This window comes from Desmodus rotundus, chromosome 2, assembly GCF_022682495.2.
Source record: "Desmodus rotundus isolate HL8 chromosome 2, HLdesRot8A.1, whole genome shotgun sequence".
Lineage (NCBI taxonomy): Eukaryota > Metazoa > Chordata > Mammalia > Chiroptera > Phyllostomidae > Desmodus > Desmodus rotundus.
Window position 1 is genome coordinate 131,892,849 of NC_071388.1, and position 26,408 is coordinate 131,919,256.

General features: G+C 34.6%; 1 protein-coding gene across 1 annotated transcript in view; it reads right to left on the reverse strand.

Annotated features, from left to right (window-relative positions):
• Positions 1-26,408, reverse strand: part of LRP1B (LDL receptor related protein 1B) — a 1,720,016-nt gene that overhangs the window by 547,146 nt on the left and 1,146,462 nt on the right. The window contains exons 26-29 of the mRNA XM_053919407.2: positions 17,211-17,408; positions 15,563-15,767; positions 7,427-7,591; positions 6,858-7,102 (exon numbers count right to left, since the gene is read on the reverse strand). Of these exons, the coding sequence (XP_053775382.1) occupies positions 6,858-7,102; positions 7,427-7,591; positions 15,563-15,767; positions 17,211-17,408 (813 nt within the window). The remainder of the gene's footprint in view (positions 1-6,857; positions 7,103-7,426; positions 7,592-15,562; positions 15,768-17,210; positions 17,409-26,408) is intronic.

Sequence of the window (26,408 nt, forward strand, 5' to 3'; positions counted from 1 at the left end):
AGCATTAGATTTTAATTTGGCATCAATAGCTACACATTGGTTACAATTATTGTCTTATGAGTTTCTGTCCCTATTTTATTATGAACACTGGCAGAACTCTGGCAGAGCTGGGGCTACACTTTGTGTGTGTATATTTCCTAAATCATATATTTACATATAGACATTCAACATTTTTTGTTTTAAAAGTAATATAAGACTGCAAAAACAGACACATGGGTAAATGGAACAGGATTGAGAACTCAGAAATAAGCAAACATACAAAGTCAAATAATTTATGACAAAAAGAAAACAATAATATATAGTGGGGAAAGAGCAGTCCCTTCAACAAGTGGTGTTGGGAGACCTGGACAGCCACATAAAAAGGAATGAAACTGGAGCACTATTTTACACCATACACAACAATTAACGCAAAATGGATTACAGACCTGAATGTGAGTTGTTAAACAATAAAACCAGAAGAAAATATAGGTGGTAGGCTCCTTGACATCTGTCTTAGTGGTGATTACTTGGATTTGACATCAAAAACAAAGGCATCAAAAGCAAAAATCAAGAACCAAGATGGCGGCATAGGTAGACACACTGCGCCTCCTCGCACAACCAGAACTGGTAGAAAATCGAACGGCACGGAAGTCCGACACCAAGGAGATAAAAAAGAAACATACATCCAGACCTGTAGGAGGGGCAGAGATGGGCACCTGGGTGGAGAGGACTCGCGTTGCCATGGCGGGACCGAGACTGGCGGAGTGTGGGACAAACGGGGCAGGCAGTCTGACCACTAGCAGACCCTGCAGCCCTACATTCCCACACAGATAAACCCAGAGGGCCGGACTCAGAGTGGCTGAGAACAGTGGCAGGCAGAGCAGTGGGTAGCACCCCAAGGCCCCACATTCATACACAGATAAACCTGGACAAACAGCAGGGAGCAAAGCAGACCTCACAACCCAGGGCTCCAGCGCGGGGAAATAAAGCCTCAAACCTCTGATTAAAAATGCCCGTGGGGGTTGGGGCGTCAGCAGGAGAGACTCCCAGCCTCACAGGAGAGGTCGTTGGAGAGACCCACAGGGTATAGAGTGTGCACGGACCCACCCATTCGGGAACCAGCACCAGAGGGGCCCAGTTTGATTGTGGGTGGCAGAGGGGGTGACTGAAATCCGGGGGAGAGTGGAGCAGGCACCATTGCTCCCACTCAGCCCCTCCCCCATGTACAGCATCACAGCCCAGCGACCAGCTTTACCCTGCCCCACCCCAGGAACACCTAAGGCTCCCCACTTTAAGTAACAGACACGCCAAGACAAAAAAAAAAAAAAATGGGCCAGATGACACAACACTTCAAAGCTCCAGAAAAAATACAACTAAGCAAGGAAGAGATAGCCAACCTATCGGATGCACAATTCAAAACACTGGTTATTAAGATGCTCACAGAATTGGTTGAATTTGTTCGAAAACTAGATGAAAAAACGAAGGCTATGCTAAGAGAGACAAAGGAAAATGTACAGGGAACTAATAGTGATGTGAAGGAAACTGGGACTCAAATCAATGGTGTGGACCAGAAGGAAGAAAGGAACATCCAACCAGAAAAGAATGAAGAAACAAGAATTCGGAAAAATGAGGAGAGGCTTAGGAACCTCTAGGACATCTTGAAACGTTCCAACATCCGAATTATAGGGGTGCCAGAAGGAGAAGAGGAAGAACGAAAAATGGAAAACTTATTTGAACAAATAATGAAGGAGAACTTCCCTCATCTGGCAAAGGAAATAGACTTCCAGGAAGTCCAGGGAGCTCAGAGAGTCCCAAAGGAGCTGGACCCAAGGAGGAACACACCAAGGCACATTATAATTATGTTACCCAAGATGAAACAGAAGGAGAGAAATCTTAGAAGCAGCAAGAGAAAAGGACACAGTTACCTACAAAGTGGTTCCCATGTCTGCTGATTTCTCAAAAGAGACCTTACAGGCAAGAAGGGACTGGCAAGAAGTATTCCAAGTGATGAAAGGCAAGGGCCTACATCCAAGTTTACTGTATCCAGCAAAGCTATCATTTAGAATGAAAGGGCAGATAAAGTGCTTCTCAGATAAGGTCAAGTTCAAGGAGTTCATCATCACCAAGCCATTATTATATGAAATGTTAAAGGGACTTACCTAAGAAAAAGAAGATAAAAAATATGAACAGTACAAATGACAGCAAACTCACAGTTATAAACAACCACACCTAAAACAAAAACAAAAGCAAACTAAACAAACAACTAGAACAGAAAGAGAACCACAGAAATGGACATCACATGGAGGGTTATCAATAGGGTATTGGGAGGGGGAGAGAGGGAGGAAAGGTACAGAAAATAAATAGCATAAATGATAGGTGGAAAATAGACAGGGGGGGGTAAGAATCGTGTAGGAAATGTAGAAGCCAAAGAACTTATAAGTATGACCCATGGACATGAACTATAGGGGGGGAATGTGGGAGGGAGGGGGTGGGCAGGATGGAGTTGAGTGAAGGGGTGGAAATGGGACAACTGTAATAGCATAATCAATTAAAAAAAAAGCAAAAATCAACAAAATGAACAGCAAGGAACTTAAAAGCTTCTGCACAGCAAAGGAAAATGTGAGCAAAATGAAAAGGTAACCTACCAAATGGGAGAAAATATTTGCAAATAATAATCTGATAAAGGGTTAAGGTAAAAAATATATTAAAACTCATATAATTCAATAGCAAAATACAAACAAAGCATAATCACTTTAGAAGTAGGCAGAGGATCTGAATAGATATTTTTCCAAAAAAGACATACAGATATCCAACATATATGTGTAAATATACTTGACATCACTAATCATCAGGGAAATTCAAATGAAAATCACAATGAGATATTATCTCACACCTGTTAGAATGGTTATCATCAAAAAGACACAAAATAACAAGCACTGGAGTGGCTGTGGGAAAAAGGAGCCCTCATACACTGTTGGTGAAAATGCAAACCAGTATGTCTACTAGGAAAACAGTGTGGAAATCGAACCACTATATGTTCCAGCAATACATTTCTGTGTATTTATTTACAAACCCCTCCAAAAAAACTCTACTAGCTCAAATAATATATGCACCCTCCATTTTCTACAATATCAACACATAAAAACAATCTCGGTGGCCATAAATGGATGACTTAATAAAACATGTTACATATATGTACAAAATAAAATTCTATTCAACAACAAAAATAAGGAAATTTTGCCATTTGTGACAACATGGATAGAACTTGAGTTTATTAGCTAAGTGAAATAAGCCAGAGAGAAGGACAGATACCTCTTCATTATCTCATATGTGAAATCTAAAAAACAAACAAACAAACAAACAAATAAATAAATAAATAGAAACTAACTCATAAATTTCTAGTTGCCAGAGAGGTGGGGGCAGGGGGGAGAAATGGGTAAAAAGGGTCAAAAGGTACAAGTTTCCAGTTACAAAATAAATGTCATGGGGATATAATGTACAGTATTCTGATTATAATAAATAATACTATATTGAACATTTGAAACTTGCTAAGATAGATTTTTTAAAGTAAATGAATTACTCTTAATTTAAAAGGACATTTTGAATTATTTAAATGTGAGAAACGTTTACTGAAATGTTTAAGAGCAAACTGACAGTAGCCAGAGAGGAGGTGGGAAGGGATAATGATGGGGGAAGGGAGAAGGGTCATCAAGGAACACATATAAAGGACACATGGACAAAGCCAAAATGGGTAGGATTGAGGGTGGGAGGTAGGGGTGGGTGGGGTTGAGGGGAGTGGTGGAGGGAAAATGGAGACTACTGTACTTGAATAATAATAAAAATAAAGAAGAAAAGAAAAAATTCACTTTAAAAATAAAAAAATATTCAGAAAAAGTAATATAACCTAAATTTCAACTGAAAGCAGCTAGGGTAATGATATGATTGTACCTGTTACTTTTTAAAATTCAATTTACTTATGTATATAAGCACATAACACTGATTCTATGTGAGACAATGTTCTAAGAACTTTACCCATATTGACTCTGTTTAATGTGTTTGTATTAAATGACTATTAATCTCATGTTTACTAAACCTATAATGTAGACACTATTATTACATCTAGTTTAATGGTGAGGAAAATGGCGCTCAGAGAGGTGAAGTGTCTTGCCCCAAACATACAATCAGTAAGTCAGAGCTGAGATTTACACCTAGAAGTTGGGCTTCCAAGGCCACACCATCAACTATAAGCTCAGCTTTCCCATCCCATACAATATTTTCAAATTTAGATTTAAAATACACACTATTGCCCCTTTATATTGCATATGTTTAAGCGTTGGTTTATTTTTTAATTTCATATAACAATATTAAGAACCAAAGGATCTAAAACAGACATTCTTTTTTAAAAGTTCTGCTTAAATGTCCAATAACCCAACTGAATATTTGTACAGATAATGAATACTTGTAAGAAGACTGGTGTTAAAACTTTTATTAATTTCTTACTTGGTGGATTAGATAACTTCAGTAATATTTCTAACTTATATTTAATTTGTAAAAGACATATTTCAATTCTATAGCACTGCATATCATGTATTTTTTAAATTTATTACTTTTTCCTGAAACTCACATTCATTCACCAGAAACAGGAGCTGTTATTATTGTACTAGTGTTAATGCTGAACATTGTTTCCATTTTCACTGCTGTAATTCTACGCTTGGTAATAAAATAGTCATCTTTTCGTTTTTCCCGGACACCGGAAGCGTTGCTTCACAGAGGCATCTGACAGGATAGATAATGACTGTTATGTGCTCAGTGATCCTTATAATGGGGAAAGTAGAGTGTTCTCTGATCATTTTCAACACTGGAAACTGACAGAATTTCATTTAAAAAGAGCAAGTTTTCATTATAGGTGACATTCTCTAAAAGTACATAAAGATAAGAATATCTGCCCTGAGTCCTGGGAAAATATGTTAAACTAGATCCATAATAGTAAAAACTTCCCTATTATATGCAAAGTAGATTAGTCACCTATAAATCATTTTTAAGATGTCAAGAACATTTCACCCCAACCTACTGAATTACAATGAATGTCTCACTTCTTTGTTATATACGTGAAAATGTCAGAAAAGCTTGGAAGTAGCATGTTCCTTCCCATTCCATGAGTTTGCTAGGGGTCACATTAATGTGGGCAAATCAGATAGTCAGTAAATGAAATGCACTGATTTTATTTTGAGGGAGGGGAAGACATAGTACACAGACCCAGACTGTTTTTCATGGTCCAACTTATTTAAATTAGTCTATGCATAAAAATTATAGTTCCTGCAAAATGTTGAACAGTCTGGGGAACAAAATACATGTGTATACATTTTTCCTTTATAAATATAAAAGCCAATTCTATTTTAAAGTGTTTATACTCTCAACAGAGTATTTTTTTAATTGCTAGATGCTCCTCCATGCTGAAGAATATTCTAGAGAAGAATGTCTTTTTTCTTTGTACCAGTGGCACATTGCTCGTCAGACTCATGGCTTCTTGCCTAATTTCAATTTAGTTATATTTATAGTGCCTCCTAAATACAATAATGACTAAGCTTTATTTACTCCTTTTAATATCCTCATATTTTCCAGGTTTGTAGGATGAGGGGAGTAAAGGAGTTCAGAGTGATAGGAAAGAATTAAAGTGATTGCTCACATAATCCAGGGTGTGTGGAAACTCCCATGTGACAATGCAGGATCGATTACACATGAAAATTGAAACTGAGAAATTGAAAATATCTGGGAGGAGAACTGCATACAATCAGACTATGTCAGAGAGAGGGCATGGAAAATTTTACAGATGAGGGCACTTTGATGGGAGAAATACTATTAAGGGAGAATGAAGACCAAGTATCCAGGAAAGACAGAGGATAGCCATGAAATTTATGGGCCATAAAGGTGAGAGCATTTCAGTCAAGTCTAGCAGAAGATAATATAACGTGAATTCAAAATAAGGCTTGAAGTGTAGTCCACAAGAACAAAAATGCCAATGAAGTGGAAGATCTGCTTATTCTAAACTGAAAGTGGGAAAAAAAGAGAAAATGTACCCTCTGTAGGAAAGAGCTTGTCATCTGAGAATCATTTGTCTCAAAAATATGCTAATGAAAAGAAAGCATTATTTACATTGGAATAATATGGCACAGATCATAATAGGGAGGCATCAGGCAAGAGGTACAAAAATACGAGTTGATGTTGTACAAAATGGCCATGGTATCCCAGAAAAAAAAAGAAAAGAAAAAGAAATGTGAGACTAAATTAAGAACATTTGGCAGGAATCAAGTGGATAAAAATAAAATCACAAAGCCAAGATGAAGATTACTATTGCACCAGAATTTGGAATACACGTGGAGAGGGAGCAGACATGTTCTCATGAATTCAACTCTTTTAAAATGGATAAGCTCAAGTAAATGGTTTATCCTTCTTCATGCACCATTCCCTGTCCTTCCAACATACCACACAATGGCTACTTGGGGGCTAACATTAATGTGTCTTTGGTATTTTCCTCTAATTCGCTAATCTTACTTAGATTAGAGATTCAAATCCTGAAGACCTTCTACAACTTCCCACAATATCTTTTACTGATACACTAGCAGTGACTAAAAATATGGGGACTTGGTGTAAAACCTTTAATTTCTCAGATTTCCTTGTTTATTTCTATGTGAAGGAAATAAACAGGGAAAGAAAAAAATCCTGAACTTAAAATAAAATAAAAGCTTGAACTACTCCCATCATGCAATATACATAAAATATTAATAACTCTTAAGTTACAAAATTTATTTTACAGTTCAAATATTAAATGATTGAGGTGAAAATACTTTCTGGGTGGTTAATTAATAACAACCACTTACCCTGTGGCTGACGACTAGGATGGTATATCTGAAGGTCAAATGGCTGTGCACTGGTTTTCTGAATCACACTGACATTCTGCCCTGTCCACTTATTGGCTTTGGACAATGTGTTGGTCCTCCAGTCTGTCCAGTAGACCTCACTCCCATATAGAGACACAGCAAAGGGATGAGAAAGGTATTCATGACCGCGGATGATTTCTATCATTCCCGTTCCATCATAGAGGGCTGAATAAATAGCATCTGACCTACAGAAAGGTAAATACATCAGCTTACCATAGCATTCAATAGTATAGTGATGTGATTATATTACTTAGATAAATGACAGAAAATATTTTATTGAATATTTTATGAGCCAGTATCTAATGTGTAGAAAGAAATAAAAGCTACCATAATAAAAACAAACAAAAATCACCAATTGCCAGAAAATCACCATTATAAAACCAAACAAAAATCAAAACCTATTTCAATGTGTGTATACATCATACATACATATTCAAAAACATTTTGGAATTTGTAAATATTATCAAAGAAAGGAACAGAAAATACAGAAAAAATATTATTTTTTAAACCTGGCGTCTGTCCAAACTATTCTTTTCTCGAAGTGATCCACTGTTAGTCCATTAGGCCAAGCTCCAGTTTTCATATCTTTATAGATGGTTTTTCTCCCAGCACCACTCATAGAGGCAGATTCAATGCGAGGAAAATTGGCATCCCAATCTGTCCAGAAGAGAATTCTGAAGAAAGAGAAAATGTTATTGGTTCAGTCATTCATTTCACAAACATTTACTGAATTTCAACTATACGCTAGGCACTGTCTAGGTAAACAGTTACAAGAGAAATGGATGTATTATCTGTCCTCATGGGGTTTAGAGTCCACTGGAGGAGACGTGAATATATAACTACAGCTTGTAAAAAACTGAAAAAAAATGTTATTAGACAGAATAGCAGGTGGATGACCTATGTAGAGAAGAGGTCAAGGAAAAGATACTTTGAGAAGGTGATATTCACACAGAAAGATGAGGAGAGCAGCATGAGCACATGACAATAAAAATAAACAGCAGATACAAAGGTTCTAATGAGGGGGAAATGTAGACTGAGGAACAGAGATAAAGCCAATGTATCATAAATGTGGTGAGTGAAGAACAAAAACAAGAAGATAAATTTGAGGGTGATTTTTCTGTGTCTTGTAGGATAAGGCAATTATTTGGGATTTTACTGAAAGGGAGTAAGCAACACAATTAAGCAGGAAAGAAACAACACATCATTAATACATGAATTATAGTGAGGCAAATATGGTTATTTCTAAAGGACAGCCAAAGATGATAGTGTTTTAGATGGAGTATGGTGCTAACAGTGAGGAAAAACAAATGGTTCCAAGATGTATTTTGAAGGTAGAACTGTGAGGACTAGCTGATGATTGCATGTAGGGACTGAGGTAGAGAATGGAATCACAGGTAGTTACTGTCAGTTTATCATTTAGGCAAACTCAGAGTGAGGACAGGGAGAGAGCATGCAAGGATGCATTGAGTGAAATGGGTAAAGATGAGGAGGAACAGATTTTAGGAGCTAGCAATTGAGCGTGGGTAGGTGTAGATGGCAATCAAAAGTTTAGTTTTAATTTTTTAATCTTGAGATTTCAAGACATCAAAAAGGAGATGTCCAGGAATGTGGATGGTATGTCAGGGAGAAGTTCAGAGAAGACAGGACTGGAGACATGAACTTAGAGTTATCAGTATGGAGATGATACTTAGATTCACACAAGTGAAATAGATCACATGGCAGAAGATCTAGAAGAGAAACAGAAGCAAATCATATGCTTTGTAACTCTGGAAATTCATGGTACACAAACAATTCCACACAATGGGCATTCAATGCGGCATGTCCTGCTTTGGTTTTTAAGGTGATTAGGTAATTGGTGGTCTATATTTAATTGGCAGGGGCCTAATGCATGCTTCTGTAGTTTTTTATAGAATATAGTTCCACAATTATTACCACAGCTACTATTTTTTAATGCTTACTACATGCTAACTACTATTTTCAGCTTTATATAAATCATCTCATTTATGCAACCATGAGGCCGTGGCTAGTTATCATTACTTTGCAGATGAGAAAACAAGCCTACAGAAGTTAAATTACTTGATTAGAGTTACAGTTAGCAAGTGGTAGGTAGAAAATGGAAAGTTGACAGTTTAATTTATGTTCTTATGCTTTTAACATCTAACTCTTCAATGTCATCATTAAATAAAATAACAAAGGGAAAATATCTAGTATGGAAGTAGGAGCACGGTTAGTTGCCTTCTCTACCGTGGTAGCGAACCCAGTGGAGAGCATGGAGATTTGGTAATGGAGAAGACAGAGGACTGGACATAAACTGACAGTCCAGTAAACTTTCTTATTATTAGCTCTGCCTGAAACCACTTTGGTGAGCAATAGTAAAGTTATTGGTAAAAATAAATTTGTTCTTTGTCATAATTATACATAGTTTGTTATTTTTTAATCCATCCATCATTTTGAATGATCCTTGAGTATAGGAATTTGATGGATTACCCTAGAAAATAAAACAATCATTTGGAACAAAATTTAAAATCCAATTAAACCTAGTTTTTCTTTTAAAAGTATCTATTTAAGAAAATGTTGAGTGATGTGAAGTGAGTATTCATTTTGACTTCAATTTTTGAGAAGCATTTAGTCTCTTTCAGAATATAATGATTGCAAATATGAAGTGATTAGAAGACAATTCAAACCATTATATAATCAACTTAGTATATATGCTAAAAGAGTTTGGTGAACAGGGAAGGAAGATAATGAGCTTGATTAAAATGGAAGTTCAAAAAATTGTATTAAAGAATATATATCAATGTTGAATTGTGGCATTGTATGTTTTTCTGTCAGACCAACTTGGAATCACGGTTGGGGTTGTCACTGTAGCATAATTAATCTCAGACTCCATTATCTCCTCTCTAAACGAAAAGTGTAACAGTCGCGCTTGTCAGGACAAGTGCATGAGGTAATGGATGTAAGCAATTTAGTGCACAGGGTGGCTAGCATAGACAAAACATTTTTGTTTGTTCAATCATTCATATATATTTATAGATGACATTTTAAAGGCAAAATTTCAAAGTTTTTCCAAACTGTTAAAGAAATTGAGATAATTACAATTAATGCTAATATCAATATTTAAATAGTACATCATGAATGTGAGCATAGGTTAGTTTTATAAAATAACCATGAGTTAAAGCCATGGGAAAAGAATTCAGAGGAGTAAGGTTTAAGATTAATTTTATGTCATAGAATGACTCTCAAATAATGAGTTTATGTAATTTTAAAAAAATTTAATTTCATGTGTAGCCTTAGGAGTTTCCATCTCTCTGGTAGTGGAACCATACCCATAAAAACAACATTGAAATTATTCATTGTTTAACCACCAAATATTTGAATAAATTAATAAACTGTTGGGAAACAATATATCAGAGGACAATGTATTGAAAATTGTTTGTTTTGTGATAGATGTATGGGAGTTTGTTATGTGAACCTTTTATTTTGTGTATTGGAAAAATTCTTATAATAGAGGTTTATTAGTGTGAATAACTAAAAATTGAATAAATAGATTAAAATTTTAAAATGCAGTAGAGGAGATTTATAAAATCTTATTGTTGAGAATATTTTCCTGAAAAGATTAATATTTAAAGATAGAATTTTTTGTATGAAAAATACTAATCTAGATATATAAGCATAAACTAGCTTATATATATATACTATATATATATATATAGCATATACTACAGAAAAAAGACAAAATAGATATATTGATAATATAGGTAGATATATAAAATGTGTTGCCAGTCAAAATGAAACAAAGTTTAATTAATATAAAGTTAGTAAGCTATTTAGTAAAGTAGTTGAATGTTTTTTTTTGAAAACAATGAATATGAAATGAATTATATGTTTTATTTCAAACTTATTTTTGGGTACACACATCTCTTCACTGACACAAGTTGTTATTTTTTAGCATCCCATTAAACGTGGTATTGAAAATAATATTTAAAATAGAAACAAAACCAATATAGCATCACTCAAATTTATGGTGATATCCAGATTTGAAAAAGATTTGTAAAAATAATATATGAAAACAAACATAATGAATTTGAGAGTCCTGGATACTCTGAGTACCTGCGGAGAAGCCACCACCAGATCTAGACAAATGGAGACCTGGCGTCTCCTTGTAACTTGCCGCCTAGTTCTGCCTCACGTGGTTGTGGCAGTTCCAACACACGGACCAGCAGCCCTGCAAATCGGCGTGCTGTGTGTGTGAGTTACCAAAAATAGGCGCTGTGGACTCTTAACAGATGCTCCCAGTGGACAAAATAAGATGTGGTGAGGGACAATTTTCAGCTCTAAAATAAGTGATCCCTTCATATCTTTATTAAATATTGCCACATTATGGCGTTCTTCTTCAGTGGTCATTATGATCCTAATCTTTCTTCAATTCAGGTGGGAAATTTCCAACGTTTTTTATAAAATAACATGTTCTAGAATTAGTTCGAGTAAGAGTGTTTTTAACCTTGCCATAAGTCAGTTTATAATCAATTTAAACAGTTGATTTCAAGGATCATTGTTTCATAAAAATCTAGGCACTTTAGGTGTACTTTACAATGTGGTATTTCAAAAGAATGTTTTTCCCATATTTATTTGTACTGTTCAAATGTATTAGCATGTCAATGATTGCATCATTTCTTCACAAATAATAAGACTGAATATCCTTTTTTATAGGACATATGAAAATGTTTGCCCACACTGCTTTTTAAAAAGACACTACAGTTTACTGATTCAACAGTTCCTGCATTCATGGGTTAGTCTCTATCAGAATTAAGTTGGGTCAACAGACCATAAACAAATTGTAGCATCACAGGCATGGAAACGCCATTACCACATCTCAGGTCAAGCTGCAGAAGGTGAAAGTAAATGATCTTGACAAAAAGGAGGCTACTTGTCTATAATCTTTAGGTCTCCCCAAATGAGTATCTTTATTATTTTTGTTTAAGAACACCCTCAGATAAAATTAAAATTTTATTTAGATGTGTTGCTAATCTTCACAATTACTATATCTGCTTTCACCAATTGTTATAGCGGAGGCCAGTTATTATAACAAAGGGAAACTAACCAGCAGCCCTGGAGCAGGAAGAAGCCACACAGTTGCACAAGAATAAAGGCAACGGAGGTTCAAGAACTAGAGTGAGTGCCGCTGGATAGATTCTGAACTTCCTGGTGCTTTTAATTCCAATAATAAGCTTGATATTTAGAGGGGATTCATGTACTCATTCGGGTCACCTTAGAAAGAAGTAAATTTCCTTAAAATGGAATGAATAAAAAATGTCTCCTCCCTAAGACTCCTGATCTTCCTTCTTGGAGTAACTACTCACTTGGGATACTGAGTCAAACCCAGAATACTAAAGTAATGCAGCATGAAGGACTATGCTTTATAATGCAAAATGAAGGCCAGTGGATTCTATGAAAAATATGTGATTAAATACACTTCTTTTTTGGTATCTGTAAAATGGGTTACAAAGACCTTGGTTACTGTAGGAATCTTACATAACCTTACATAATGTATGTATTTTATGGGACTAATGTTTACCCTGCATTTGTTGTTTTTTCAGCTGTGCTGAGGAAGCGAAGTGGCTGGTTGCCAACCCTTTTAATTTCATTTTTTATGAATAAAATTGATGACATTAGCTGTTTTTTGTTTTTACTGTATAGATCACACTTTAAGGTATATCCTTGAATTCCTGTAAGTTACATTGAAACAAAGGCTATCCATATGTATGCATTAATTTATTAGCACAATTATATTTACCAAGATCATTTATTTGGCACAATTATATATATCAAGAGCAGTGAAGAATTTCATAGACTTGGAAGCAACTTTGCTTACCATCAGAAAGATTATGATTTACTAGGAATGAAAACAGTGTTTATACAAATTATATTGCTCAAAAATTATCATGGATTTATCCTAAAATAAAATATTTCAAATATTGTGTATGTGTCTTTGAGACTCCTATCAATTTTGGTCCACAGCTTCCTTATGTATTTCATGAATAATTTCAGAAATAGGGGGACATCTTATGTTTCTTTTTGAATATGTTAATAGCACAAATTATTTTTCAGCGTTGCTTTTCTTGTGCTTAGCTTGGCCTTGCAGTGAAGTGTATACGTGTGTCTGTGCACACACATGCTTAATTTTACTGCGCTCTCAGCCTACCTTATGAAAGGCCCAATGTTTAAAAATACATATGTACATTTAACCAAAATATCCAAGAAACCTGAAATGTTTTAATATTTAAATATGCTTTAAAATGTAATTGCTACTACTGGACTTTGAAAGTGTTTATAGAAACCTCATTTATTAATTGCATCAATATTCTATAAAATTATTTTTAACAATAAAAATTCTATCATGTCAGGATATCCAAACCTGTCAACCTTTCAATTCATTTTTGGACTTGAATAAATTAGTACTGTCATTGGAACTTTGAAACTTTTGACATTTATACTAGAAAAAAAAATTATAAGTTTTAATTCTTTACCCTTTTAAAGATAGAATTATTACTATCTTAATCAGCCTGACAGTATCGTAGTAGCCATTAAAAACAAAAGGCACCGAATTTCTCTGAAGCGTTATCAGGTTTTCCCTACTCACAGGCGAGCTCTGTTCTAACTTTCGGTCTTAGAGATGTTTTCCTTCTGAAGATCCCTTTATGTCACTAACACAGCGTCTGGTATTTTTAGTTAAATAGTATTTGGGAGCTGCGTGTCCGTTGTGTTTGTTTTCTTTTTCTCCTCGCAGGTGGAATATTATCCAAACAGATTAAGTTTATCCTAAGTGTTATCAGTTCAAAGCTGTAGAAAATGAAATTTCAACTCCCAGCTTTACTGGTTTGTTTCATCAGATCATTTTTGAAACTTTCATACACCTATGTTATTGTTTGGTTTTGGTTTGATATACCTCTCTGTGTGCCAGTTGTAATTTGGGAGGCATTCCCAGTGCTCTTATTGTGTTGGTACAAATGCTAAAACTTCCTCTCAAATACTGCTTTTCCCTTATACAGAAAGTCTCTCATGCGGATAAGGTGGTGGTACAACCTAGACAGGGATAACAGGTGGAAATTTCACACCAGGAGCTGTTACATTGAGCGAGTAGCCTCTGTTGACACTGAACCTTTGTGGGAAATTCAGGGTCAGGATCAGCAATCTGCTTATAACCTCTGCAATGGTCTCCTTGAGAAGGGGGGGTTTCTCATTAAACGTAGCACATCTCCTCCTGTGAATTAATTGGTACTATAGGAGATAATGAGTGAAATGGGAAAGTGTAAACTGTGTAAAACCAGAGAACATACCCCCAAGCTAAACGATACAGCTACTGCTTCCTTCATTGCTACCATATCTCCCTAATTTTTCTAAAGAAGTCAGAAATCCACAGCTGTATGTAAAATATCTCAGTATTTTAAGTTTTGGCAACTAACTTAAAATATAAAATCCTGTGGAAGGGAAAGCAAGCACATTCAATGAGGGTTGCCAGTTTGGAACCCTGTTCTTCACAAGCCGCTTTGTCCCTTTAATTTCTGTGTCTGAAGGGAGGAAAAGAAAAACAAACAGACTTCACAATCTACTGATTTCTGGTCTTGAGCATAAACCCAGCACAAGGCAGTCAGTGTGGCCAGGAAGCTAACTAAACAGGAAGATTCTTTCTCTCTCTTCTGTACCTCATTAACTGGCCCGCACTCCAATCCAATTGGTGCTCCTTGGACTTTGTATTACTTAAAGGTACAGAGTCAAAAAAATGTTTTTACTACTACCCTTTAGACATGATAATGGTTTTAGATTTACAAAATAATTACCAGGAAAATAAATAATTAACAGTAGTAACAAAGCATTCTCATCATCATCATCATCGTTATCTCTGATTTGCAAAGGAGAAAGCTAAAACCTAAGGGAAGATAATATAATTGGGTAGCTTCTACAGAGAGTAAGTGACTGACCAGGCAGTGGAACCCTCATCTTCTGGCTCCAAACCAGTGCCTCTCTTCTGCTCTTTCACAAAGGAACACTCAGGTAAACAGCAGGAGCAGTAACTCAACATCTGACCTTGTTTTCTCCTTGTCTTTCAAATGTTCCAATATTCAGCATTTAACCAATGGACTCCTTCAAGCTTGTTCTAGTTTTTTTTAAACTGACTCCAAGTACGTACAGAATAAATAAAGGTCGAGGTGGTTAGCATCTGTGACTGTCTGAACCCAAGACTGGCCCTGGGATTTGCAACCATTAGACACAAGTACAGCATTTTTGGCAGGTCAAAGAGAAATTCATTAAATTACTGCTTTAAAATAGTGTTGCAATAATTTTCAATAAGGCCTTCCTGATGCCCATATTTAAAAAAAAAACTCATTTGTATTCTCTAAAAGTATTTATGTCAAAATCCTATAACCAAACTCACGCTAATAAACATATATCTATATCTCTATATATATCTACATACGTACATACATATGTATACATACAATTATATATAAACATACACATACATATATAAACTTGTACCAAATAAATGCTTTGACTCATAATTTCTGAGATAAATTAATTCAACATTAATTTGAATAATTACATTTTTATGCCAAATTGGGTATGTGAAAGTTAAACTGCTTTACCCATATCTTGGGTCCAAGGCAATAGCCCTGGGATGTTCCATGGCTCCTGCTATTAGTGTAGTTCTCAAGGACCCATCCAGCTTGGCCACTTCAATTTGATCCAGATTGCTGTCTATCCAGTAAATGTTGCCTGCTATCCAGTCCACTGTCAGTCCTTCTGGGGTCGCCAGGCCATGTTCCACAACCACCTCGATTGCACTTACTCCTACAACAAAAGGAAAAAAAAAACACTTTTACCCACTTAAAGAAATGTTAAGCACAAAGGAAAAGGCCTACTTATTGGCAGCACCAAATACGTAAACATTTTATTAACTGTGAGGAAGAGTGTAAAAGTAATACCTGACACAAAAGAAACTAAAAAGGCCCCAAATTTAGAATTAACTGATTTTTCCCACCAGAAAATTTTAATCTCTTAGGTTATTTCAGTGACAGTGGGATATAATTCTTAAACAACTCTGAAGTGAATAACTATATTTGGGCTGTAAAAATGTTATTTCTTGTTTTTGACTTTTTGGACAGAACAAAGGATTGTGGGAATAATAATGATGTGCTGGTTAAAATCAGTGCAATTTAATTTAAACATTGATCTTCATGGGTAGAATAAAGAGGAACGTTTACCTGGGGCAACGACTTTATAGCTAACAAGCGCCCACTCCTTTTAGAAGCATGACAGATATGATGGCTGTACTGCCGTTAACCTGAACAGAGATGAGCCCCAAATCACACTCTCCTACCCTGTCACAGGCCATAACATTCGCCACATGTAACACATTTGAACATAACAGAAACAGGCATTAGTGTGGTCTAAATAAAAATAAGAAATTTGTTGATGTCCATCAGTACTCTTATTTATCCACTTCCTTCACAATTTAAAAATACCTTTTCTCATAAAATAACTCTTTGTAGTTTATGACATTACCAGTGTAGTTAGATATTTAAAGTGTGTTTTTAAATAGTCAAGCATCTAATCCCAACACTTCAAATCAGCATTTTGCAATGACACAAGACATTAATTCACCCATTATAACTATACTGTGTGTTTAAAGAGTGTCATTTTTCCAAAATTGCTAAGGTGATTTAAGAAGGAATTTAAAATTTGATAGAAATATCTGGACTTGAAATGCTACACACATATAATCAAGAAAAGTATTGCATATATTTATCTCAGAGGCTTTCTAGTTAAGAAAGGTCTAGGTTAGACAGAAGAGTTGAGTCTAAATATGGCAAAAATATTTAGCTCTGTAAAAACGTCTTTATCATTTCTTTGTGATATGCTGAAATATTATAACAAAATAAAAGACAAATTATTTCAACTCACAAATATAACTGTTAGTATCTAGAAGATAGTCATTTTATCTTCTTATAATTACATTTTTTCACCATATATCAGTGTAAAAGCCCAAAATTTTACAAGTGGAGAGAACAGCACAGGCCTTCACCGCTCACTCCCCCAACATATCCTCACACATATATGTGACATCCCTGGCTTTACATATATGAGGCAGGAGATTAAAAACAAACCAAGAAACCAACAAACAAAAAACAAAGGCCAAAAATTAATCAAAACTCCTTTTGATTACAACATATTTTCTTAAATTTTCAGTTAAAAATTAATCTAAACAGTAAGTCAAAACTGTAACAAACATACCTCCACTTTCAGAAAGCTTTCCTCGGTATATTCTGTCTTCTACAACATCTGTCCAATAAAGTAAACTTTGATTGAAATGAAAATCAAGAGCTATTGTGTTTCTCAATCCAGGAACAAGTAGACTATAGTCTCTTTTATGAAGATCAATCCTTCTGATTTCATGGCGAATAGAAAAGATGATGAATGCTTCAAAAGGATCTGAAATTAAATTTATTTTCAATAAACTTATGAAAATGTTTATGTACTTTGGAAATTGCAATAAAATGTATGAGGTCAAAATCTATTCATTTAAAAGTAAAATTTATTCTATACTTTTCTGTCTTTAAGAAGCAATTTATTTTAAACTAAAATTTTAAAAAATAACCTTAAAAACTTAGGTTTATGTGTATTTATTAAAATAAGGCCTAAATGTGTTTTTCTTCCTTGGATTATTACATATCTGATTTTAATTAAAGAATACAAGAATACAGTTATTACAATTCAAAGATAACAGAAGATTTTCTGTTTTCGTGGAGTTTCTGTTGACAATCCAAACCAAGAAACACCACAGAAATTGCTAAGAATTAGCTAGAACTAGCTCTCCACTCACAGCTCACCACATGCCTACAGATCCAAGAAGGAGAGAGATACAATAAGAAGAGGATTTCTATCAAAAGAGTTAATGCGCTTAAAGATAAGAGTGGTCCCCATAAGAATGAAGGTTTAGTGTTTTCCACCGTCCAGAAAAGTCATGAGTACACTATTCCCCAGTAGTTTTTAAGTGTGGGAGTACAGAAAAAGGGGAAAGCTTTGAAAAGAGAAATAAGATTAAAGTTTTATAGTTTTATACCTAAAAATATTTTAATAACTGAAAGTTACAAACATTATGTTATTATTTCAAAAATGCATCAAGTTCAATACCAATTGCTGTCTAACATACTAATAGAAGCTAGACATGAATTCTGCTTGATGAATACATTTTTGAGGGAGAGAGCCAGGCTTGCAAAGATTTCTCCCATTTCCATGTTTGTGCCTCCTCTCTGCACTTTCCCTTAAGAAATTGGTTTCCCTACCCCAAATCTAGATATGTTTCTGAATATGAGCAAACCTGTCCATAGTGATCGGCCCAGGAGGTGGATGCAAGATGTAAGTTAGGTTAATGGGTTTGTAAACTTGGAGAGCTTTCAAGCTGAAGGGAACTACTCTCTTTTCCTCTTAGGTCACAAATCTCTAAGACTAATGTTGCCAGTGTGAATGTCCTTGCAGCTTGAAGGAGTCCATTTGTAGTACTGCAGAAGAGAAAAATAGTCGCAAAAAATGAGGCAGTGATGACCTGAGCAGAAACCATGTTCTAAGAACTTTCAAATCTATAATTCCAATTATCAATAAGACTAGTTTCTTCCTTCAAATCTTCATGTCTCATGCTTTGTATACGTAAGCCAATGCACTTATCTATTCAAATTAATTTGAACTGGGTTTCTGTCAACTGCAACAAGGTTTACTCTTCTTATTAACTCATCTTTACAGAGAGATCTTTCCTGATCAGCTACCTAATAAACACCTATCTCTATTATATCACCATGGCCTATTCATTCTGTTTGAAGTATATTGAAAAATCAGTATTTACTTGTAGGCCATTAATCCCTCAGTAGCTAATAAGCTCTATGAAAACAGGGATCTTGCTGTCTTGCTCATTATGATGTCTCTAAAAGCTAGCACCAGGGGAAGATATAATAGGTATCAGGTCTTAGATTCAGAAGGGTGTGAACCTAAGCTGGTTACCCTTGATTGTAGGGGAATTGCTGCCATTTTTTTTCTATTGACATGATTCTATTTTAGGGAGATCTTTTCAGCACATTAACTAAATATTTTTTGAATGAATAAATGTGGAGAGAAACTGAATACATCCCAAGAAACTAGCTGGTCGCAAGCGTGGGAGAGAGCCCCGCCTTCATAGCATAGCCACCTAGTAGACCTGCCGCTGACTGCACAGTTAGTAAGCCTGGCCAAGGCCACGGGGATTGCTCAGAAGACCTGAGAACCTGAGAGTGAAAATTATGTGTATTGTATTCACTTTAGGTAATGTGGTTATTTATTGCACAGCATTGGGTGTTTTACTGCATGCCATTGCTATGACAATACCTAACAAATACGAGATACCAAACATTACAAAATAACTAGTTTCAAATAGCTCCCAATAAAATAAATACTCATAACATTTAAATCCAGAGTGTATCATTATTAATAGAAAAATAATTGTGTTGGACATACAGTTATTTAAAAGAAAGATATATAATTTATTGAAAAGAAAGATACCCTATCTGATTTTTTGCTCTGGCTATGAAACAACTCTCTGCCTTTGAAAAATTCTTTATCTCTTTAGAAATTAAACGTCCTTACCTGTAAAACGGTATTAATGATAACCTACTTCCAACCTAACTGAAACTGCTGTTATCAGATTCCAATTAAGTAATGTATAAAACTTTGTTTTATAAGCTAAAAACCATCACAGTAAACACAAATGTGGAGGTAACTGTGATGTAGTTAAAACATAATAGACTTGGAGAGAGAAAATGCAGGTTTACAATGAAGCACCGCTACCAACTAGCTGTATAAATATTAGAAGTTTACTTAAACTCTCTGATCCTCAATATTGTTTATTTATAAAATGTATAACACACTGAGTGATTATGGAAATTGATAATTAAAGTATGAATATTTAATAATAATATATTTAATAATTATTATAAATATTAAATTTCCAAGATTACTCAGTGGAATAAGCAAAAGAAATACTGCATAGGAGAAAAAGCTGGAATGATGATACAGCTAAAGGAAGTCAGCTTGTTCTGCACATGTTTTCACACTAGTGACGTTTCAGCTCTAACAGCTTCCTCATCCATTGGCTTACAGTTTGCCCTTAGTCAAGTACTAAATTATTGTTGCAGCAGCTCTTTGCTAGAAAAATTTACATTGAATGCCAGGAAGAAACATATAGTGATAAAATCGCCAGGTAGTGTGTTGGTTCTTCTCTAGGATATCTCACCAGAAGCACAAAGAATCCAGAAAGAAAAAGAGAGAGAGAGAGAGAGAAGAAGAGAAAAAAGATACACAAGTTCCGTCTTCTCTAACACTGGAAGTCAGCTATTGCTAACCCCCCGCAGTATAAGAAGGGAATGCAATCAACGTGCAGAAAGTTTCTGAGAGGATGACTGCAGCGCTCAGAAACCAGTAGATATAAAGGACGGCCGACAGGGAAAATTTCTCACGGAAAGTAGCACAGCTAAGGGGCAACCCCCACGCTCACTCTGAAGAGAGTGGGAGGGAGTCTCAGACTGGTCTCAGGACCTCCCCTTAGCCTACTGGCACCAAAGAGATCCAGAGGATGGTCTGAATGAAGAAACAGACAGGTATGCAGTACATTCAGTGCGAGAAACTCAGCTCAAAAGTCTACATAGTACGTGATTTCATTTCTATGACATTCTGAAAAAGGCAAAACAACAGAGATAGAAAGAACAGTAGATACCAGCAAAAGAGATGGAAGAAGGGCTTATTACAAATTTTTTAGACAAAAATCACTAACCTTCCTAAATACAACAGCTTCTGAAAAGACAAAATTAAAAAATAAATAAATAAATAAATAAATAAATATATATATATATATATACACACACACACACACACATTAGCAACCACAACAATAAAGGGAATAAAAGGAATCTAGGAATAAAATTATTAAAAATATTAAAAGAGTATATAAAGAAATTTTAAAACACTAATGAGAGGAATAAAGACATCAACAAGGCAAAAGTATGGAGTATTATTAGATAGAAAAACAATATCCCAAAGATCTTTCTTCCACCTAAATTAATTTATAAATGTTCTGTGATGAAAACAATTGCAAATACCATTCTTTACAAATAATGCTAGAGAAGTCTAAAAATGAAGTTCAAAAAGTGTTACTTACCAGAAAAATTCTAAGAGAAATCTGTAATAGTGACTTACTCTAATTGGCATTAAAGTATATAACTGTATCTGTACTTGAACAACAATTAAAAATATATGTAACTGTTTTAGTAGAAAAATACTTTGGTTCTGATTCATAATTGACTATATGTCTGAGAAATATGATTGCTTTAGGGCACCTGGAGAAGAAATTAACTTGGAATATTTTCTGACTTAATGAAAAAAAAAAATGGATGGCTTAAAAATTTTGATGAGGTGAATGAAACTCTAAAACTGTTCGAAGTAAAAACAGAACAATTTTTAGAACTTCAGAATAAGGAAAGCCTGTCTGAGTTTGATACAAATCATAGAATGCCTAAAAGAAAAATAATGTTTAATATACATTTAAAAATTATAAGACAAAAACAATGTAAAAAAATCAAAGGTCAAAGTGGGTAAAATATCTATAATATTCTAAGGAACTAAATTCTTTAATACACATGAGCATTTATAAACTGACAAGAAGAAAATAAACAATAGACTAAGGATTTTTAACCAACAATTCATAGAAAAATATAAACAATTCTACATTTTAAAAAGTGATCAATTTCTCTCATAAAATAATAAATGTATTTCAAAACAATAAATTTTTTGATAATACACTGTAATAATTAAAATATAGACAAAAGGCATTCTGATATACTGAATGGAAATATAAACTATTATAATCTATATGGTGATTCACTGGACAATACCACCAAAAATGTACACACACACACACACACACATATACAAGGTCTGTCTAGAAAATGTTCAACCATTGTTAATATAATGAGAATGGTTTGCTCAGCATTAATGTAACCTTGAAGCCAAGGAAAGTGGACTGGAATGAGCATGTGTGAACAATGACGACTTCACTGTACTAGTCAGTGGGAAGAGTGTTGAGTGGGCATGTGTACTGTGTGGCTGTCCCATTCAAAATGACTGAGCAAGTAGACCAATGAATCTGCATCAGATTTTGCATTCAGCTTAAACATTCCTCACAGAAACTAATTGGATGACTCAGAAGGGCACAACTATGGGCAGCTGGTGATTGGCAGCTGCACCACAACAATGCACCCATTCATGCATCATGTCAATTGCTGAGTTTTTTGGCAAAGCATCAAATCACCCAGGTCACTCAGCCCTGCTACATCCCAGATTTGGCACCATGTGATTTCTGCCTTTTTCCAAAACTGAAATCACCTTTAAAAGGTAAGGGATTTCAGACTATCAGTGAGATTCAGGAAAATACGACAGGGTAGCTGATGGTGATTGGGAGAACTGTGTGAGGTCCCAAGGTGCCTACTTTGAAGGGGACTGAGGCATTATTGTCTTATGTACAGTGTTTCTTATATCTTGTATCTTCTTCAATAAATGTCTCTATTTTTCACATTAATTGGCTGTATACCTTCTGGACAGATCTTGTGTGTGTGTGTGTGTGTGTGTGTGTTTATCCCTTGACCAAGTAGACCCATTTGTCAAAAATGATTTATTCTAAAGACATAATTTTATATATAAAAATAATAGGTGAGCAAGGAAATTCTTTGCAATATTGTTTTTAGTAGCAAAAAATTAAAAACAAGATAAATGTTTATCAATAGGTGGCTGGATAAAAAACATATGGTACAATCATATAGTGGAATATTGTTTAGCCAAATACATTAATGTGATTGGTATATGTGTGCTAATATGGAATAGTTCCCAATATTTTATAATTTGAAAATGGCAAGATGCAAAAAGCTCACATACTATGCTACCATTTAAGTTAAAAAAAAAAAAAAGATTTCCCTAGATCTATTAAAGGTAAATCGCAGAATGCTCCTTGCAGGATTCATGAAGGAATGCTGCTACCTCTGCCATGGGAACTGGTGACGGGGGCTCAACAGGGGGAATAAAACCAATCTTTACTTTATTCTGTTTTGGCCCCATTTTTTAGCATTTAAATAAAATTTACTATTAAAATCAGTCATTCTTAAGAATAAAAATTGAACCTATAGTAAAAGGATTATTGTTTCTAGCTTCTTGGAACATAAATAAAACAGGAATTGTTTAGGCATGATATATGCTGATCAAAGTAATTCAGTATGACAGATACTGTAGGACATGCTTTTCCTTTCGGAATAACTCATATTCTACTACAGCAATATTTACGAGATCACTTAGTGCTCTTCCTTGTATGCTGTATTTGAGAAAGAATATTCTTTTGAACCACAAATTACTGACTAGCCTGTTACAACTGACAGAGAAAGGAATTCTACAGCAGAAGGCCTGGATTCTACTTTTACCTTGATACAGATAAAGGAAGTCCCTAAAACTAAGTAGGTCTTAGTGTCTTGATTTTTAAATTAAATAAAATTTTTGGCCATACATGCTCTAAAATATCTGTGAAGAGTCTTGAATTAATCATGAAGCAATATTATTAGCCAAAAATAGACTTTAAGAAAAATTTCTTTTATAGAAATAAAAAGGATAATATATGACAAGATAAACAACAAAGTCGCTTAAAATGGTATGTGCTTAATAATAGGCTGAAAATGTATAAGGCAAAATCTCACAGAATTAAATGAAGAAAGTGATAAAATTATGAGATTTTTAACTACAAGTCCTATACAAACTGATAAAAAATTATAGTAACAAAATGATTAGAACAACAAAATTTAAAAAAAGCTCAACCCACCGGAAACTGGTAAAAATCTGTACCATCAAGATAGTAGACTTGTTCTCATTAAACACACATGGAACAACAAAACGCTTATGTTCTAGTCCACAGAGTATATCTCAAGAGATAACAAAGAATCAATTTAAATATGAACACATCCTCCAAACACAAGAAAATTAAATTAAGAATCAATAATAAAAGCTGCTAAATTCCTTATATGCTTTAAAACTAAAACTAATAACTAAACAATTTATTGACCAACAGGCCTTCAAGTAAGGAACATAAATAAAGTATTATGGCAACAAATGTATAGATAGAATACAATAAAATGTTAATGAGCTAGAGATCCAGTTCCTGAATGGTGAAATAAAGATCTTCCAAAATTTTTTCCTTCATAAAAACAATAAAACCATTGAAAAAATGGTAAACATAATCATTTTCTGAACTCTAGAAATTAACATCTGGTAATGATCCAATGAGTGTTTATTAAAAAAAATCCTGCTAAATATCAATAAGAACAGCAAACTTTGGAGTTCAAACAAGCATCAATCCCATTGCCCTTTCTCCAGCTTCACAGCAGCCTTGGAAATAAACCACCCAGAAGCCACATGAGGGGGCAAATGGGTTTGGAGCTAACCCAAAAGCCCAATCTCCAGATAATGGGGGGATTGTCTTTTCAAGTGTGGGAAGAACAGGGTTTCGATGTGCAAAAGGATGAGGTCGAAACCTCACACCGTATACAAAAATTAACTCAAAATGTATCAGAAATCCAAATATTAAGAACTAAAACTATATAACTATTAAAAGAATGTATCTTAGAGAACTTAGATTAGGCAATGGTTTCTTACTTATTTATTACACCAATGCAAATGCAACAACAAGAAAAATGAACTTAATCAAAATTAGAAAGAAAACACGTTTGTGCTTCAAAGAACAATATCAAGAAAGTAAAAAGCTCTACAAAATGGAAGAAAATATTCCCCAAACACATATCTTGTTAGGGGTTGTATCTAGAATATACAAAGGAGCAAAAAACCTCAGTGGTTTAGAGATCTGTTATTCAAAGGAGTGTTCATAGACTGATGCCAGTGTCCAACTGCTACTAGTCCCTAACGAGATAAATGGAGAGACTGAGAGAAAATTTTATGAAAACATCAAAACCATACCCATTATATAGAGCAACTAATCAGAGTCAGAACATTGGTATAATAACAACCTTTTATGGAGTGCTTCCTACATAGTAGAATTATTCTCATACTTTCATAAATCCCAGTTTATGAAAGCCTCACAAAACCCTAAGACATGTGCAATATTATCCCCATTTTACACTGGAAGAAACAGAGACTCAGATAAATTGTATAACTGATATGCCACAATCACACAGCTAATAAGTGGAGGAGCATGCATTTCACCTACTGTCCTATCTAGTGTGAGCTCTGATTTGGAGAATCAGGAACTCTCATAAACTGCCAATAGCAATGTATATTTATACATTTTTGAAGATATATTTGGCAATAATAGAAATGAAAATGGGCAACTAGAGATGCACAGGCACTTGAACATTGGTTCAATTTACACACTTCTCCACAAGTGGACATTATAAGGGCATTCACTACAACAGGGTTGTACATAGCAAAACACTGGAAACAACTTCAATGATGGTAAATAAGAGAGGACTTACAAAATTATAACCTTTTTATATAGTGGAATGCTATATAGCACTCTACATATAATAGTTATTATATATAACAACTATAAATACTATGGATAAATCTCAAATTCACATTTGTGAGTTAAAAAAAAAAACTAGTTCCAGCTGGGTATATAATATATATGACTATGTATAATTCTTGTGTTTAAAATATCTTTATTTTTTTAAAGATTTTATTTATGTATTTTTAGAGAGAGGGGAAGGGAAAGAGAAAGAGAGGGAGAGAAATATCAATGTGTGGTTGCCTCTTGCACGCCCCCTCCTGGGGACCTGACCTGCAACCCAGGCATGTGTCCTGAATGGGAATCAAACCCGCTACCCTTTGGTTCTCAGCCTGCACTCAATCCACTGAGCTACACCAGCCAGGGCTAAAAATATCTTTAATGAAAGGCAGCAGGCATTTATTTGAAATCAAGAATAGCTATTCTAGATGTACTAATTAAGGCAGAAGACCAAATAGTGCTCCAATTAGGAGACAAAGACAAGAGGTTTTTACAAGACAGGGAATAATTACATCAATAGAAGGAAGGCGTTGTGGTTGGTACAGATAACATAACATAGTAAAGCTAATACTGAACAATGTTTTTAATTTTCAGTCCAGTGATCATCTGAGCCCTAGTCATATTATTTGCTTTCTTGTTATCCTTGAAACCAGTTTGTGGGACACAATGTTGCTTTCGGCCCAGTCCAAACATTATTTTGTCCTGTTGTAACACACCAGAGGTGTGAGGAGTAAGATGTGCAAGGCAGTTCTTCTACAAAGGCAGCTCTGGCCCCATTTTTTTAAACACAAACATTATATTACATGTTACTAAAGAACATAAATTACAATGATAGAACAGATATACAAATGCCATAAAAA